Source organism: Marmota flaviventris, chromosome 13, assembly GCF_047511675.1.
Source record: "Marmota flaviventris isolate mMarFla1 chromosome 13, mMarFla1.hap1, whole genome shotgun sequence".
Lineage (NCBI taxonomy): Eukaryota > Metazoa > Chordata > Mammalia > Rodentia > Sciuridae > Marmota > Marmota flaviventris.
The window spans coordinates 67,151,981-67,171,214 of NC_092510.1; the positions used below are offsets into that span (position 1 = coordinate 67,151,981).

General features: G+C 42.4%; 1 protein-coding gene across 1 annotated transcript in view; it reads left to right on the top strand.

The window, feature by feature from the left end:
* Positions 1-19,234, top strand: part of Dnai1 (dynein axonemal intermediate chain 1) — a 58,912-nt gene that overhangs the window by 15,193 nt on the left and 24,485 nt on the right. Inside the window, exons 2-9 of the mRNA XM_071600398.1 lie at positions 6,302-6,334; positions 7,769-7,867; positions 8,064-8,144; positions 12,377-12,503; positions 12,787-12,908; positions 13,150-13,269; positions 14,301-14,360; positions 15,759-15,893. Of these exons, the coding sequence (XP_071456499.1) occupies positions 6,302-6,334; positions 7,769-7,867; positions 8,064-8,144; positions 12,377-12,503; positions 12,787-12,908; positions 13,150-13,269; positions 14,301-14,360; positions 15,759-15,893 (777 nt within the window). The remainder of the gene's footprint in view (positions 1-6,301; positions 6,335-7,768; positions 7,868-8,063; positions 8,145-12,376; positions 12,504-12,786; positions 12,909-13,149; positions 13,270-14,300; positions 14,361-15,758; positions 15,894-19,234) is intronic.

Here is a 19,234-nt window from a genome sequence, read left to right on the forward strand (position 1 = left end):
TTCGAAGAGCCCCTCTTTCCAGGAACAATCCTGTTTCAGCCTTGAATTATTTGGTGGAGATGTGAGCTTCTGAAGACTTTAGTCATTCCTAGGGTGGGTGCTTCTTAGTAGGCAAAGGGCCACACAGATCCTGTGTGGCTGAGGGCAGAGCAAGATCTATAAATGGGAATGTAATGATGCCAGCCATCATTTATTTGGCATGAATTCTGGCGAGGCACTATAGTATGCACTTCATGTGCAACTCATTTAATCCTCATGACAAGCCTGTGATTGTCTGACAGTGAATTGTTTTGAAGATAAGGATTCAGAGAAGATAAGTAACTTGCCTAGCCTAGGATCATACAATTAGCAGGCAGGACAGTAGACACTCAAACCCCAGGTATGGTTGACTTCAAAGTCCATACTTGGGCTTCTTGATTCCAAATAATCACATGCTCAGTTTAAAAATATCATATCTTCATGGTATGGAACAGCTCAAGAATTTTTTTTAGGACTGGAGTTGTAGCTCAGCAGTAGAGTGCTTGCCTAGCATGTGTAAGGCACTGGATTCAATCCTCAGCACCACATAAAAATAAAATAAAGTATATTTTTATAAAAGGGCTAAGGATAAGAGTCAGTAGTTGAACACCCCTGGGTTCAATCCCTGGTACCAAAAATAAAAATAAAAAATATTTTTTTATCTCCTTATTTATTTCTAATGTATAGTCAGAGATTAACAGGTCTCTTTTATTGTTCAGTATGAACCAAAAACTCATGAACCAAAACAGTGCTGGTAAATGCCAAGTGAGTGGTAATAATCAACTCTTAGATTGACTAGAAATTTTGTTTTCAAAATATCATTCCATGGATCATATCATTTGGTGTGAGCAATTTTTAGTAGCCTTGTCTTTAAAATGAAACCAGCCCGGCGAGGTCATGCAAGCCTATAATCCCAGTGACTCAGGAGGCTAAGGCAGGAGGATTTCAAGTTCAAAGCCAGCCTCAGCAACATAATGAGGTCCTAGGCAACTTAGTGAGACCCTGTATCAAAATAAAAAGAGCTGGAGATGTGGCTTAATGATTAGGCACCCTTGGGTTCAATGCCCAGCCCCAAAGTAAATAAATAAATAAGAGGGGAATATTTTTACCTACTTGGCAGGGAGGCTCTGAAATTGGCGTATAATGACTGTCTAGTGTCCAGTAGTGTGCCTGGTCACTAGTGAGTGCAGCTGGGGATGGTGATGATAGTCAACTGGTCTCTGCCTATCCCTTTGCTTTCTTGTTCCTTCTGCAGATTGTGCCTGCTAAATAGACTTTAGACATCTATTTTTGATGTATAACTGCTATAAATGAGAATGTCTCTTGTTAGCTGTCAAATTCTCTTTCAGCTCCTATCCACAGCTTTCCAGACTTCTTTGGAATCTACTCTCTGTCCTTTGGCTTCCTCAAGTGTCTCAAGATAGGCTGAATGGGGCTGTATTGAGGGTTGGGCCAAGCTAGGAGGGATATTAACCTAGTAATCATCCAAGAGTGTGCTAAGCCAAAGAGGTAGTCTAGGACTGTATCTAAAGAACAGGGTGGTTAGGCGGGCTCATTGGTATACACCTGTTATATTAGTGACTCAGGAGGCTGAAGCAAAAAGGATTATGAGTTCATGGCCAGCCTGGATAATTTAGTGAGACCCTGTCTCAAAATAAAAAAGCACCACTGGGGTTAAATCCCCAGTTCTGGAGAAAACAAAGCAAAACAAAACAAAGGGCTGGGGTTGTGGCTAGTTGTAGAGTACTTGCCTTGCACACGTGAGGCACTGGGTTTGATCCTCAGCACCACATTAAATCAATCAATCAATCAAACAAACAAAAGTATTGTTTATGTTCAACTAAAAAAATTTAAAAAAAAAACAAAAAATGTGGTTAAAGACCAAAAGGGTATCTTCAAAGGGTAGATGGACTCATGAAGATATTGACCTGACAGAGGGTGTTAATTGTGACATCATGGCTAATCATGGTAATATTAAAGAAAGGAAGCAAGACGTTTGGCCTGGAGCAGTGAAGATGACTGAGGAAAGAAGTTCTATGAACATGGCAAAAGAGAGATGTTTTATGTGGGCAGCTCCTCCTAGCTCAGCCATCTCTTCTTCTCTCACCTGCCCAAGACTCAGGGGCCTATCTCACACCAGACATACAGGATCAGTCTCCCTGCTTACATGGTTCTTTCCTATATAAACTTAGGGAGAATTGTAAGTGAGTCAGTGTGGCTGTGGGAGGAAAAGAGTAGGAAAGAGGTGGATGACATTGTAGGGAGCTTGAACTTTATCTCACAACTAAGATGGAGGCTTTAAATCAGGAAAGTGGCATGATCAGATTCATATTTTAGAAAGATCATTTAAAGATAGTGATTAGAAGTTTGGCTTCAAGTCCTGGTCAATTTTAGGTCAGTTGCTTGATCTCTCTATGCCTTGATTTCCTCATCTGTAAAATAGGAAAAATGACAGAGGATAGTTGTAAAGATTAAATGAGATAATGCTCATAAATAGTTTAGTAATTGACTGGCTAGTAAGTGCTCCATAGCTCAAAATGATGATAGTGATACAGTTATTAAATTGGGAAGAAATTAGAGACAGGAGGTCAAATGTGATTAGGTAAAAGACAGTAAGAGCCTGAATTAAGGGGGATATAAATGAACTGGATAGTTAAGAAATATATTGAAGAAATATAATTGTTAGACTTTGAAATAAATTGCTAATGAGAGGATAAAGATAGGCATCTTTAATGAGTCCTGTTTCCAACCTGAGTCACTAAGTAGATGGTGTTGTACTTGAATGAGATAAGGAATACTGGAGGAAGTGGCAGTTTGGGATGAAAAAAAAAAGAACATAGTGAGATTGGATTTTAAGATGTTGAGTACCCTGTGATCATGAGGTATTGGGTCTTAAACTATGAAATAGATTTGAGCTCTATCATAAGGTAGAAGATGAAGGTATGGGTGGGGGAAAGAGCACCTTGGGGCAGTACGTAGAATAAGAGGATCCACGGGTCAAACATATATCTGTGGAGGGAGAGGCCAGATGTTCCAAGGAAACATTGGAAAGACTGGTGACATGGAAAGGAAGGTAGAGGAGAAATTTCAAAAAGGAGGGAGGGAGAACTCAACAATGTCAAATCCTGTAAAAGAACTGAGAAGTGACCACTAGTTAGCGGTGTTGTTACCAGTGCCCTTTATAAGAGTAGGTGAACATATCCAAGTGCTAGGCTCTATGCTAATACTAACGTTGAATAAGAAACAGTTCCTGCCTTCAGGGCACTCAACTGAAATCTATAACAATAGAAAAATGCTCAACTGTGAAGGAGTTCAGGCTGGGAAATCAGTTATCCCATTGATCACCAGGATTAATTTGTCTGCTATGGCAGGCTGGGTAGATTTTCTCTTTCTTCCTCACTCTTTTATTGATATCTCCCTTGGTCAATGAGAATAGCCTGCCCAAGAGAAGAGGGCTTTCTTTGGTCAATAGTATAAGAATAGTGAGCCTCCCATGCTGGAAGTTTCAAGCCACCTTTCATATAGACTGTAGTATTATGCTTCTTTTCATAATACTGTGTCACCTTTTGGAGACCCAAACCCAGAGACAAGAGAGCATGTGTTTGAAGATAGATTTGATTCTTAATCTCACTACAGTCAGTTCTTGTGGTGGTGATGAAAGGTGGGAAGGAACCTGCTCAAGTTGAGAAAAGAAAAAGTAGAAGGATATAGGAGGAAGATGGTAAGATGTCAGGAAAAGTTAGATAAAGGATGAACAGAGGCTAGCTAGTTGGGTAAGTTTTTGTTAGGCAGAAGTAGCAGGAGCAGGAGGGGGAAGGGAAAGGTGGCATTCCTGGCAGGAGGAATAGCCAGATGAAAACTTGGGAAAATGAAGAGGTGAAAGTTTCAAGCCAGGCTCAGGGACTGAGTAGCCTTCCTGAATTGCACCTCAAAGCCCTAGCACATGACTGGGAGAGCAGGCTGGAATGGGGACTTGAGGCCAGATGATAGAGTTCTGAGGACCTGGGGAGGGAGCTCGGGCTTTCTTCTTCTGTGGTTTGACGGCTTCTGGGAGGAACCATCAAAAGCTTTTTAGGAATTCAGGCTTGTCTGTCTCAGGCTTCTTCTTTCTGGAAGACCAAGGGCCCAAAGTGGCAGCCTGACATTCAATCTCCTTTGCCATGGTTGGGAAGTCAGGGCTGTAGCTGATTTCATTGGCCTGTTTTGCATTTATTATAGTGTGGCTTTTATAGTGTGTTAATTGAAATATTTCCAACTGCCAAAAACAATTACACTCAAATTGCCTTGTCAGTTCTTTTATTGCCAGATAAATGTTTTACAGACATATTTACAGGGGGCAGTAGTAACTGGATCTCATTTTCTATTTAAGGCTGAGGATTTGGGCTGGGATTGGCCCTCCAGTGCTCTGTTGTGGGCCGGAAAGCTGGTGGACATTGCAACGCTTCCATACCGTTACCTTAGGGATCAGTGGCTCTTCAAAGGAAAGAGTTTTCTGGCTCCTGTGGCAAAGCCTCAAGAGAAGGGTTCCCATCACTGGAAACCTTGGAAACCTGGCAGAAATCCGAACTCAGCAACAATTCCAAGCTGAGATATGTTTTCTTTTCCCTTGAAACCCTTTTCCTCCCTTCTACCATCCAAGCCTCTCCCACAGAGCCTATTGTTATACGGCTGTAAGAGCCCATTGCTCTAACTCTTTCTCTTTACATTTGCAAAACTGAGGCCCAGAGACTTCCCCAAGATCATACAGACAGTCAGTGACAGAGCTGGGAGCAGAGGTCTCTTTCCAAGTGCATTCTGCCACAAACATGTTCCCATTGACTTGTATTCTGGTGCCTTGACCCTTCCTTCAGTGCTCTAAGCCTGCTTCTTCCAAGGCCCCCTCCCTAATATCTCCACCCCACACTAAGTCCCCTCATGCTTGATATCTAAAATATCTCTTTGTTATATATATATATATATATATATATATATAGTTTTTGTTTGGTGACTCTGTTACTGTTCTTCTTCTGCCTTTGTACATGCCATTTATGCCTTCTGAAAATGCATCTTGTCCTTTGATACCCAACTAAGAAACACCACTTCTGGAAACCTTTCCTGAGTACCCAAAGCTGGAGAGGTACCTCTGTGCTGTCCTACAGCAACCTGTGCACACACATCCCATTGCTGGCACAGAGCCACCTTTCAAGGGAACTTATGCTGAATGAATGACTGATGAGCACTGATCACACTCATCTGCCCTCCACAGAGCCAGCGCAAACTTTGTCTTTGTCCCACTGCTTAGGTTAGTGCCTGACACATAAATAGATACTCTCCAAATGTTTAATGAGTTGAATTGAGCATGCTACTTGTATTAGCTTTTTGTCACTGTACAAAATACCTGAAGCAGGCTACTTTTGGAAAAAAGAGGTTTATTTTAGCTCATTGTTCTGGAGATTCAAGGGCATGGCTCTTGCAACAGCTCCACTCTGGTGAGGACCTCATGGCAGATGACAGAGCTTGTACAAGAGAAGGATCACATCTTGAACCAGGAAGCAGAGAGGGAGGAAGGGGCTAGACTTGCTCCTTGTATAACCACCCACTCTGAGGAACTACCAAGAGGTCAGGGAACTACCTTAATCTCTTTTGTGGTCATTTCTCCAATAACCCAAGGATTCCCCACTGGACCTCACCTCTTAAATGTACCATCACCTCTTCATATCATTGCCCTGGGGACTAGAACTTCAACCCATGAACATTTGGAGTACACTCAAACCATATCCAAACCACAGCACTACTCTTCAGAACTTAAAATTTTAGCATGTTAAAACTAGAGCTGGGCGCAGTGGTGCACACATATAATCCCAGAAACTTTGGAGGATGAAGCAGGAAGATCACATGTTCAAGGCCAGACTTAGCAACTTACCAAGACCCTGTCTCAAAATAAGAAAATCAAAAAGGGCTGGGGATGTAGCTCAGTGGCAAAGCAACCCTGGGTTTAATTCCCAGTATCAAAAAGAAAAAAGAAGAAAGAAAAAAGAAGAAAAATAAATGCCCAGTGCTAAATTACTAATAACATTCTTCATAGGTAATCCCATTGAGTCTGAAATGGTTGCCTCAGATACAGGACCTCCTTGGCTGGGCTAAGAAATACATGTGGCCACTGAGAGTGGCCCTGGAACTGTTCTTGAGACTTGGGAAAGCTCAATATCCTTGAGATCCTTGGGTAAAAGGACCTGTAATATGTTTATGATATTCTCATGTCAGTTTGCTTGTGACTTGCCTTCTGTTTCTGTTCTTCTTTCAGAGCCTCAACATGGGCAGAGGAACCAGGAAGAAAGTAAGTGCTTAGTTCACCACAGTATCTTAGCAAGATGCTAATGGCATTTTTTTCCTTATTGAATATTGTCTACATATTTTTAGAAAATTCAAATAAGCTAGAAGATTAAAATTACCCTTAAGCCTACAACCCTGGGATAACCTTTTATTTAATCTGTTGTGTTATATTTTCCCAGAAATTTTTATGCATATATAAAATTACATGTATTTATTTTTAAGTGGAATTAAACTGTTTTATTTTATAACCTGTTTTTCACACAAAAAATATTTAGAGTATCTTCCATTGCTAATATACTTTTATAGCATCATTTGAAATTACCACATCATATTTTATCATATGTTCCTTAGGGCCATCCCATAATTTGTTCAGCCATGCCTCATTGATGAATATTTAGATGTTTCTTCCTTTTCACTATTATTATCAATTATCTTAACAAATGTTCATGTACTTAAACCTTTAGGCATGTCCTTTGTTATTTCCTTAATATAAGTTCTACAGGTAGAAATTTGGGTCAAATAACATAGTTATTAGGCTTTGGGAAATATTTCCAAGTTGCTTTTGAGAATGATGTGCTAATTTATGGGTACCTGCTTTCTTATAACATTGCCAGTTCTGAATGCTAGTTTTGATTTGTTGACTTAGTTTTCCAATTTTATAGTGAAGAAATGTATTGTTTTATTTAGCATGTCTTTTCTTGTTAGTGAGGGTGAACATCTTGAAAAAATATGTCATGGTCATTTTGGCAAGGTGTTTGTCTATCAGGGAAGGCAAAACTTCTAGTCCTTTATTTTTGGCTTAAAGTAACCAAATACCAGAGAATACTGCTTTAAGAATAACCTTAAAGAGGAAAGGAGGAAGGGAAGGAAAGAAGAAGAACAGAGGATTAAAATCAAGCAAACTATGTTATACTTACTTATGTATACATTGAAGTGAACTCCACTATCGTGTATAATTATAATACACTAAAAAAGAAAAGATCAAACTTAAAGGTGGTATATTAGAAGGTCTATTATAAATTAGAATGGAAATAGCTTGTATAACAGCTTGGCATCCTTTCTGGATGTCTAAGCCACTTTTCATAAAGCCCTGCCTCGACATCTGCTCCTGGACACCTCCAAGGCTTTAGGGAGAGCAGGAGGGAGGAGCCATTCCTTCAGGTACCACTACTTGGGCCAAAGGTCCATCACAATGTTCTAGCTAAGCCCTAACCCTCTAGGGTAGAGGTGGCTATGATCTTCAAGACAGAGTGAACTCTGGACTGAGAAATTCTTTGGGACTCTTCCATGAGTGGTCGGTTGCACATTTTATACACTATGTTCAATGGGCAAAGCTTGATTTCTGGGAGGATTTGTCAGTTAAGGGGTTTTCTGCAGCATTATTTGCTTGCCCAAGCAGATTAGGTGCTCCTAATGCTCATATGAGGTTTTTGTCCAGGATGAAGATTCAGGGACTGAAGTGGGAGAAGGGACAGATGAATGGTCCCAGTCTAAAGCCACAGTTAGACCTCCTGACCAGCTGGAGTTAACAGATGCGGTAAGAGAGTAGCTTCTTATCCTTGTCCCTTCCACTTCCTCCATCTTCAGAGATATGTTCTTCCACAGTACAGATTAGAAACCCGCACAGAACCTGGGCATGAGATGTCTGCTGGTACCCTGGGCGGCCCTAAGCCTGAGAGGGATCCCCTGGAGGGATCTTCATGTTTGACCCTTTTGGTATTTCTTTCCCTCAGGAGTTAAAAGAGGAGTTTACCCGGATCCTGACAGCCAACAACCCACATGCACCCCAGAATATTGTCAGGTACAGCTTCAAAGTAAGTCATCCCCTCCTGGACACAGCCTCTAGATCTCCTTGGAGTGTTAGTGACTTGTCACACTGCAAAACCCTCTTCTTGGCTCTTTGGAGATTGCTTTTAAACAGGTTCTTGGCTGAAATCCTGGAATTTTGCATGGAGTTTTCCAGAGATTTAAAAAATTTCTTTATGCATCTCCCTTGCAGTCTAATTGCAGTGCCTTAAGTGCCCTGCAGAGTCAACTTTTTTCAAGAATCTTTAAATGAATATTTAGTTAGAAAAACACTTTTCCAATAGATGGGACTATTGGAGCTTTAGAAGCTGAATTTTCTTCTAGCCAGACACCTGGGTAGAATATAGATCCACCTCTGGACAAGAAAAAGCTGATCTCCCTCATCCCCCCTGCAACCCTGTCTCTTAACATCACAACCAAGCAAGCAGGTAACCCATCAGGGCCTTCCTTTATTACCATGTTGTGGGCAAGTTCTTAGTTGGTAGATACATCTGTGGCGTGTCTTTATGGTAGACAACACTGTTTTCAGCTAGAGTAAGGTCAGCTCCTGTGAGTAGAGACCAAAGAGAATTTCAGAGTACATTTTGAACTAAAGTAGAAGTGATGCCTATTTTTTTAAATTTCATTTTCATGCTTACTGTGTCCAGTGTCAGATTCTATATTAGAACTTTTATATAGGTTATCGTATATTATATGCTTTTCGATACAGGAACTACTATTATCTTTATTTTATGGAAACCAAAGTTAAATTAGATAAAATTAATTACAAAAATCACACAGTCAGGATTCAAAGCAAGATTTGAACCAGTTTGTTTGACTCCAAAACAGCATTACGTTGCTTCTTTAAAATTTTTTTAAGTGTACAAAGTTTTGAATGTATAATAGAAATTCATAGTACAAATTTCAAAAGAGTCAAAACACACTGAAAATATAATGAAAATTGAATCTTCCTCTATCTTTTTCCCTGGAGATAACAATAATGTCTTTCACTAGGCATAGTTGCATATACCTCCAATCCCAGCTACTTGGGAGGCTGAGGCAGGAAGATTCCAAGTTTCAGGATAGCCTAGGAAATTTAGTGAGACCCTGTCTCAAAATGAAAAATATAAAACAAAACCAAAAAATGGTGGAAGATGTATTTCAGTAGTTCAATCCCCAGTACTAGGGGAAAAAACAGAGCAATAGTTTCTTTCTTTATCTTTTAAAACAGTTCTTTTGAGGTATGGTTTATATTCCATAAGATTCACTCGTTTAAAGTATACAAGTCAGCAGCTTTTAGCATATTCACAGATTGTGAAACTTTTGACATGATCATTTTAAAACATGTTTATTTTCCCTGAAAGAAACCCCTCAACTGTTAGCTGTCAATCCCCAGTTCTCCATCACTTCCAACCCTGGACAATAATGAACTATTTTCTGTCTCTATAGATTTGCCTATTCTGGAAATTTCATATAATAGAATAATACAATATGTGGACTTCTGTGACTAGCTTCTTTCATTAAGCATATTGTTTTTCAATTCATTCATGTTATACCATATGTCAGTACTTCATTTATTTTTATTGCCAAATGATATTCCACTGTATGAATATACTGCTTTTTATTTATCCACTCATAAGTTGATTGATGTTTAGATTTTTACTACTTTTTGACTAATGTGAACAATACTGCTACGAACATTTGTGTACAAGTCTTTGTGAAAATTTTCTTGAACACACTGTTTCTTATTCAGCCTGTGTAGTCAACCCCTCCACAAAAAGTTTGCTACAAATCCAGACATGTTTCTTGAAAGGTGCTGGTTCATGAGTTTTGCTAATGGCTTCGCTTGGACAACCTGCAAATGTCAAAGGGAAGCTGTCTTACCTTCCCTGATGTTATGCTGGAGTATGGTGCAATCTCTGGGTTCCTGTCCTGACATTAGAGTCCCTCTAGGACTCAGTGAGCTGGCCATGGTAGTCATGCTATAGGTGAGGACTGGTGCTGCCTTGTTGGTTTCAATGCATCCCTTTTGCCCCTCTTTTGAGGAAGTTCACTTCACCCAACCTTCCAACAGCCTATTCCTGCCTGGCATCCTTTCACAGAGCTGGTCTTGAGAGATCCCAGAGCTTTAGGTTTCCAAAATTGCTACTTTCCCTTGATGGGCTGGAGAGGGGAGGAAGATGGTTCTGATCCAGGCATGCCTCCCCTCCTTTCAGAAGCACTGGAGTCTGAATTCCATTTCTAAACTGAAGGGAAAAGTCCCAGTCAATGGGAACAGGGCAGAGAGGAAGCCTCAAATGACAATTATAAGGATAATTTATTCCCATTGTGTGTTAGTCAGCTTTGCGTCATTGTGACCAAAATACCTGACAAGAACAACTTAAAAAAGGAAAGTTTATTTGGCTCATGGTTTTGAAAGTTCTTAGTACACGGTTAGGCAACTCCATTGCTCTGGCCTGAGATGAGGTAAAACATCATGGCAAAAGGTCATGGTGGAGAAAAGTTTGCTGATGGCAGCTGGGAAACAGAGAGGGAGAGAAAGAAAAGGACTGGGGAGAAAAGAAACCCAGAGTACATCCTCAGTGACCTACTTCCTCCAACTAGGTCCCACTTCCCAGTAGTTCATTCGGTTACCAATAGATTAATCCACTGATGAGATCAGAATCCTCATGATATAATCATTGCCTAAAACCCCACCTCTGAACATTGGGACTTTGGGGGACATTCCCTATCCAAACCATAACACACGGGCACCTTCATCATCATAATAATAGTTACCATTTTTATTGAGCATAATATTATTGAACATTGAACATAATATTACTATGTGTCAAGCACTGAGACATAAGTATTGAGCTTTTACTATGTGTCAGACTCTGAGACATAATGATGAAAAATTATTTTCATTATTTTCAATACTTACAATATCTTGCAAATTAGATATCATTATCTTATTTGTTATATGAAGAAAGTAGGGTTTAGAGTTGTTAAGCCCAAGGTTATACATATAATAAGGAGCAGACTAAGGATTTGAACCCAATTCTGCCTGCATCCAAAGACCAGGCTCTTACTCACTAAGTTAGTGATACAGGAAGAACTCCATGGTGACTTTCTAAGACAGAGCCTTCCAACCTATGTGATCAGAACATTCCAGCTCTCTGGGGACAGATAGGTCTGGTACAACTGGAACACATGGGCTGGTTTCCTCTGCGGTGAGTTTATCCCAGTGTGCCATACAAATATAATTATTTTCCATATGACTTGAAAAGGAGACTCTTATCTCTAATTGAATTTTAGTGGTTGCTAGGATGCTGATCAGTGAGGGTGAATCTATAGGAACTGCACTATAGGCTCTATGCAAACAGGAATAGCGTCTGCTTTTGCTCAGCTTTTAACCTTGGGCATCTTACGGATATAACATTCTTGGCACATTTTGGCAGCTCAAAAATTATTTGTTGAGGGCTGGGGTTGTGGCTCAATGATAGAGCGCTCACCTTGCAAATGTGAGGTGCTGGGTTTGATCCTCAGCACCATATAAAAATCAATAAAATAAAATAAAGGTATTGTTTCCAACTACAACTAAGAAAAATTTTTTAAAAATTATTTGTTGAAGAGTGAATGAACCAATGAAAATGTTTAAAGCTTGGTATAACTTTGTTGATCCCACCCCCTCCACCACCAAAAAATAAAGGAAGAATGAATGAATGCCAAGATTGCCTGGGATTTAGGGCTTTAAGCTTAATCCTGCTTCTCATTTACCATATGCCCTGGACAAATGTCAAACCTAAACCTTCTGCGGATCTTTGTGCTACTCTTGGATGGAACCAGGAGGATCAGGGATTTTGTTGTCTCTGACCATCTATCCAGCTCTGGCATCCACTAACGTACAGTGGAGAGAGGGCCAGGCTGTGTCATTTGATGATTATCTGACTGCCCAGAGTCTGTTTGAGGCAGGTGAACTGGGATCACTTGCATGGATATAGGAGATAAGAAAATTGAGCCAGTGACAGGTAAATGTGGAGCTATTTCAGGTTGGAAAGAGAAGGTATTTGAAAATAAGTCTTTGAGGAGAACTTTCAAAAATACCTAATTTTATTTGACTCCTCTTCTTTAAGCTGAAATGCTGTGAAAACCTCAGGCTAACTGAGTTACATTTTGGTGAGTTACATTTCCTGAATATCTTAAAGAATGAAGGCAAACTACATTCTAACAATAGCCCCATTGGGGACCTTGGTCTGACTCAGCCCCTTCTTCTTCTTAGGAAGGAACATATAAACTTATTGGCTTTGTGAATCAACTGGCAGTTCACTTCAGCCAGGTTGGGAACCTTATCCCCAAAGATTCAGATGAAGGACGACGGCAGAACTATCGTGATGAGATGACGGCAGGTAGGATTCTAGACCAACCTGAGGCTGCAACCCTAAGTCTTATCCCTTTTCTCTGGTTACCGTGAGGAATTGATCCCTATGATGGAACATACAGAGGGTCTTCTTAGATGAGAATTCATACATGGCTGACCTGAATAGGCCTGGGAGCTAATCCATGATACTTAGGCCAAGGAGAATTCAAGAAACAGGCAAGGTCTGAAAGGCAAGAGCCACGAAGACCTTTCCTGCTAGGGACTGGGGGAGCAGGCCTGGTCTAGGAGCTCATTGGAAGTATCCTATCAAGGTTCACAGGAGTCCGTCAAGGTGGTGCTTTCAGACACAGAAAACCTTGAGGAAGATGAAGAGCCCAAGGAAGCAGAAGCTGAAGCTGAAACTGGGAATCAAATAGATGTGCCTACAGTTGAAGTATGGATTATGTTGCTCTCTACCCCGCCAATTCCAGCTCAGGCTGTGGATGGAGGCTTCGGGGTGACTTGGGGTGGAAGGAGGGAAGCTGAAAGTGAGAAGTTAGAGGCTACAGGGGCCAACATATCTGGCAGTATCCTTTCTCCCACCTCCCTCCTATCCCAGGACAGGGTCTGCCTTTCTGAATGCCCCCACCTTCCTTTCACAACTGAGTCCTGGTCCTCTGGGTCTTTATTTCCAGGCAGTTGAAACAGTACCTGAAGAAGAATTGATGACTCCTAGGCAGCCCAAGGAGCGGAAGCTCACTAACAAGTTTAACTTCAGTGAGAGAGCCTCACAGACCTTCAACAACCTTCTCCGGGTAGAGCCCTCACCATAGTCCCTTTATTTTTAATCTCTGTGCTGTTTGTGGCAGGGAAGAAGCAGGCCTGACCCCAGTTTAAGCAGCCCTCAGCTTGGCAGGACTGATAGGGCAGACACAGTTGATTTCTTCAAGGAAAGCTGAGAGCACCTGTTCAAGTCCTTGTAAGCCATCCAAGCAGTTCGTAGAGAGACAGGAGGCTAGAGCCTCCAAAACTCCACTGAGAGGTTTGAAACTTTGGCTGAGATTTGAAGAGAGAGAGATAGAGATAGAGGTAGATAGATAGATAGATAGATAGATAGAGAAATTAGAAGCCGGGGAGAAGAGAGGAGGTCATAGTATGCCAGGGGGTAGGCAGCCAAGGAACCAGTTCCTCTGGAGTTGATGGTCTTTGGGGTAGAACAATTGGAAGAAGCATGAAATTTCCAAGGTAACTTGTAAGTATGGGGGATCCTGATAACTAGGCTGTGGGAGCCTCACATGACTTTAGGTGAGGGCAGTGTTTTACAGAAATGAATCTGTGGTGGAGCATGAGGTCTGTAGGGTAAGATTTTGAAAGTACTTCATCACTCTGGTCCCTATGCTGACATTGGGAAATTTGGGTGATATATAATGGGAAGAGAGTGGCTTCTCCTGGTGGAGCCAGACTCCATTATTAGGGAGAAGCCTTCTTAGGGCAAGAGATATTCCTCTGGGTCCATGGGAGGCTGACCTCTATGCCCTGTGACTGGAGTGTGGCAGTGAGCTGGCTTCTTGTAGATCTGTCCACCACCAGTTGGAGTTTATCTTGGTTAAAACTGGCACAATCAAGCTTCACTGACTTTACTTTCTAGCTGAGACCTCTTCTGAAGGAGGCCAGAATGGAAAAAATGTGGGCTTTGTATGTATCATTCAATTCTTTGCCCAAGTTTCTCTACTTCCCCAGCTATGTCCTACTCCTTCTTGAGATCTGACCAAAATGCTTCTCCCAAAAATGTATTGTTAAGTAGTTGAGGGCTTTCTGTGGGTTTCCTGTTGTCATTGTTCTCTAGGATAGAGATTGCCAGATGGAGCCTCCTCCCAGGACAAACTTTTCAGCCACAGCCAATCAGGTAAGACCCTGGGCCAGTCTGAAATCCATCACCACCTCCAGTCCCATGCATCCTCATCATGCTCAGCAGCAAAGGAGACTGGCCTGGCTAAGGACTCCTCTGGGGCTGGGGATATAGCTCAGTTGATAGAGTGTTTGCCTTGCATTCACAAGGCCCTGGGTTCAATCCCCAGTAACACACACACACACACACACACACACACACACACACACTCCTCTGGCGGTCATCCTCCACCTCCCTGTTTATTGTCATAAGCATCCAGTCTATGAACACCAGACACGTGAGACAGTAGTAGGTCTCTCCCAAATGAGCTCTGGACTCATCATGTGCTCCCAGGGCAATGCTACCCAAAATAGAAATGAGTGTGCCTTCTGGGGCTTCTTCCAGGAATGGAGGAGAACTAAAGAACTGTTGTTCCTATGAACTCTGGAGTCCATGGCTCCTTGCAGCTGACTCTGGAGTATTAGCACTCTGAGTCTGCCCTCCCAGCAGCCTATAGCATTCCTGCAGACCCTTCTCCTTCCCCCTCAGTGTGTGGGTAAGACATGGTGCTAGAGGACCTGAACCATTCAGGCTCCAATTTTGCTGTTCCAGTAAGATCCTGAACAAACCATGCCTCCATTTCTTTCTTAATGCCTCAATTTCTGTCAAGAAAGAAAGACAAGCTGTCTCGCAGGATTTTTGTAGGGTTCTGAATGAGATAATAAGTTCTGGAGTACTTTGCAATGTAGAATACTGGCCCATGGGTAAATTTTTAAAATGTAAGGTGTGCCTATCTGGCCTCCAGGTGGCAGTGACTTCCCAGCTCCGGGGATTAGTGTGATCTATGGCATTTGCCCAACCCCAGATCCTTGCTGCTTCCTCTGCTACTATCCTTGGGCTTTCCTTTCTTTATGGTCAGTTGGCAGCAGTTCTCTTACCTTTTGTTTTTCTCCTTTTAATGTCAAGGTATGGTCAGTGTTGTAGACGGCCAGCACGAACCTTGTATATTTATTCCATCTCCCTAGGAGGAGACTATATTTTTAAATTTTTCCTAATTTAAAATCTTATAAATCACCAACAAACATATGAGCTGGCCTGATATTTGCCCATTATTCTGTCTGGTGGGGGTTGCCTGCTAGAGCAGTGCTGATCTCCCAGCTGAAGACCCAGATCAGGGCTTCAGAGTGGACAAGTTCAAAGCAGAAGTGACCTGAGAGCTCCTTCATTCCTGATCCAGAGCTGATGGTTAGCAGGGAAGGCAGAGATTGAATACATAACTACAATGGGCCAATCAGAATTTTACAGAGGCATATGATAGGGGTTAACATGACGAACTCCTCAAGCTCTGAAGGTTGAAAAGGAGCTGGCTAGGGAAGGCTGTGCCCTGTAATGACCTTCTCATCTGTCCTTGTCTAGTGGGAGATTTATGATGCCTACATGGAGGAGCTTGAGAAGCAGGAAAAGACCAAAGAGAAAGAGAAGGCAAAGACCCCAGTGGCTAAAAAGTCAGGGAAGATGGCCATGCGGAAGCTGACATCTATGGAATCCCAGGTTTGGTGGGGGTGCCCACAGCTCTGTCACATAATGTCTGAGTGGTGTCTTGGCCCCTGGGTAGACAGAAACATGGCTGCCTGGGAGAGTTCACAGATACTTTAAAAAGAGGGGCTAATGTGGAGGTGTGAATAGTTCTTTCCTTGGGGGAACATGTGAAGAGACTACAACTGCCTCTGGTATTCCACCACCATCACTACCCTCTCCCCATCCCCTGCCAATTTGATATAGGTCTGGAAGTTAACAGGGGTTCAGGATCATTGGGCGAGGGAATAACCGAAGAAATACTTTATTGAAAGTGCCATATGCCTCCTGCGGGGGTCTTTCTAGAGTGGAGATGGGCTGTGAGAATAAAACATCACTTCCCTGAGGTTTGGGAGGGTGAGAGGCTCTTCTGCTTTCAGTCCTTGGGTTTAATGTGCCTGGTACTTAAGGTGAGTCTTCAGGGCTAGGATCCAGACAAGAGATGATCACAGGTACCATCAACGCCAGGACAATGAATATGGCCATCCTGGGCTGGATTTACCATGAGGAGCAATGTGGGAGTTTTTACAAAGCTCATGGTTGGGGTATGTGGAGGGGTGTAGCCAACATAGGTTTGGGGTTAGTATGGGAGTTACAGTGATGCAACCATGGAGATGTTCAAGGGCTACACCTATCCCTCTGACAGAGAGAAATCTGGGTCAGGAGTCAGGGTCCCAGTGTGGAGATCAGGATGGGTGTGACCTTCAATGGAAGAGATCCTCAGGAAACTGGGGGCTGGTTTCAGCACCTCGGAGAGCTCCCATGGCAGTTGTCTGGGAAGCAGTTCTGCTCCACTCCAGAATAAGAGTTAAAGAAGTTCAGCTTTCTTTGTCTGAGGTGTGCTCACTTCCTCTCAATTTTCCATTCCACAACCCTGATGTTGTCACAGTCAGAAGGATTAATGGTTCTCCTCTATGACTTAATAGAAACTCTTCCAATTAAGTTTCATTCAATCACTGACCAGGCATTCAGTGATCATAATCATACTAGGTACTGGAACTCTAAAGTGAAAGAAACCCCTATCCTGAGGATTGTTCTGTGATCCTTGGCTCCTCCTGCATCATTTCCCAGAGGTTAGAGGCGTCAGAGGAGCCTTTGATTTGTGTCAAGATTTGCATGAAGATCCATCAGGGTTTGGTTGTGGGCTCTGTTCTGGGACCCATGGTTGCAGAAACCCCAATTATAATCATCAAAACCCAGAAACCAGAAGAAAAGTCTCTGTGGCTAACTGGAAACTTACCTGGAGTCTAAGCCCTGCCAGAGTTGGTATATAACGCCTTCAGAGAGGAGGGATTTCCCCCCTGTATCACACTGGGCTCTTCCAGCTTGACTGACATGGCAGGCTGTGAAATAGGCAGATTCCATCCCTCTGGACCAAGAAGCCACAGTGGAGGCAGGACACTGGAAAGTATAATGTAACCCATTCCTAAGTGAGTGTCTTGGTATACAACCTCCTCTTCTTTTTTTCTTTCTTTTTCTTTTCTTTTCTATTTTTTCTTTTTCTTTTTTTTTTTTTAGAGAGAGAGAGAATTTTTTAATATTTTTTTTAGTTTTTGGTGGACACAACATCTTTATTTTACTTTTTATGTGGTGCTGAGGATTGAACCCAGCACCCCGCGCATGCCAGGCAAGCACGCTACTGCTTGAGCCACATCCCCAGCCCATAACCTCTTCTTAAAGGAATTGAGCTCTAAATGTGAATACCAGGTTGTCTAGGGGATAGAATGGGAGTGACAGTCATCTTTGCTTTGCCAAGGCCCAGTGTCTATTTAAGTTGATTTAAAAAAAAACAACAACTCAGCTGTGCAGGAGGGGAGACAAGAGAACAGGTTGTGATACTCTGTAGGATGGTTTCCAATGATGGGCTTCATGTCTCAGTCTCATTAATGATTTGGGTGAATGCACAGAACTGAATGCAAGCTTGTCTGATCTGATTAGGCAGGAATGGGTAAAAGGGCTCTGAAGCCATAAGTTTAGTCAGAACCAATAAAGGAATGTGACTGCTCAAGTGGCATAACATCCAGAACAAGGGAGGTAATAAGCCACTGTACTGTCCTTGGAGGATATCTGGAGCCCTGAGTCTCCCAGAACCAGGAGAGGGTAATCAGGCTAAGGAGGGACTGGCCCTCCATATGAGGCAAGAATATGGGCCCTAGAGTCCACAGACCTGGATTTATATCCTGGCTTTGGCACTTATTAGCTGGGGCTTGGTGAAACCTGTTTCTTCATCTGTAAAACCATCCTAACAATCCCTACTTTAAAAGATTGTCACGAGAACCCAAGATAATATATGTAAAGCCCCAAATATAGTACTTGCCTGTTACTGATCAATAGATGGTGGCTATTGTTATTAATATGCCTTACCATGGCTGATGGGCTTGGCAGAGGTACCTCAGGAAGTGCTGACTTTGGAGAATAAAGCACGGTTCTGCTACATCAGAGGAGCTGTTGTTAGGCGTACAGTTCCTTAAGGCTAGAGGACAGAGTTAGGACCATAATAGAACACCCAGGGAAGCAGGTGTCAGCTAACTAACCATCTGGCCACAGGGAATGTTCCCTCATGTGCAGAGAGTTAGGCTTGAGAGGAAGCAGCCAAGAGGAGCTGGTTGTGCTTTTAGTCTGGGAGTAAGGGGAGTGGCTGGGACCAGGTGAGCTCTGAGGTCAGTGATTTTAAGACTCTGATGTCTGTCCTCCTCAGTCTGTTTCTGATAAAAATTTTGAGTCAATTTGAATTGATGCAAAACACCCTCAAAAAGCAGTTTCCCAGATACAACTTATAAGCCTCCATCACACTTCTGCATGTTTTCTCTGACACCACTTTTACAGTCACCACCAGGAAATGGGTTAAGTCAGAACTTGTGCATTATTGCATTTAATCCTCATAATGACTGTACGAGGCAGATGCTGCCATCCATTCTCATTTTGTCACACGGACTGAGTGACTCAAAGAAATTAAATAACTTGCTCAAAGATGTCATCTAGCTCCTAAGCAGTGGGATAGGATAGAAATGCAGGTTCATGTGTTTCTGGAACCTATTCTCTTCACCATGACATGACACTGCAGTCCCAATAGAGCCAATCCTCAGGAGCCATAGGCCTGGCCCTCAGAGGGTTGTCCACTCAGCTGGCTCACTCCTGCCATCTGCTCTAAACTCTTTGGTCCTTTCTTGCTAATCTCAAACTCTTTGCTCCTCTATTAACTTGCCTAGTGAATCACCTTGTGGATTTATGATACTCAAAATGAGTCATTTTTCCTGATACAAAACTTCTTGCCTTTGCTTTGGTCTGGGCAGTGGGCAAGGCCTGGAATTAGGAGT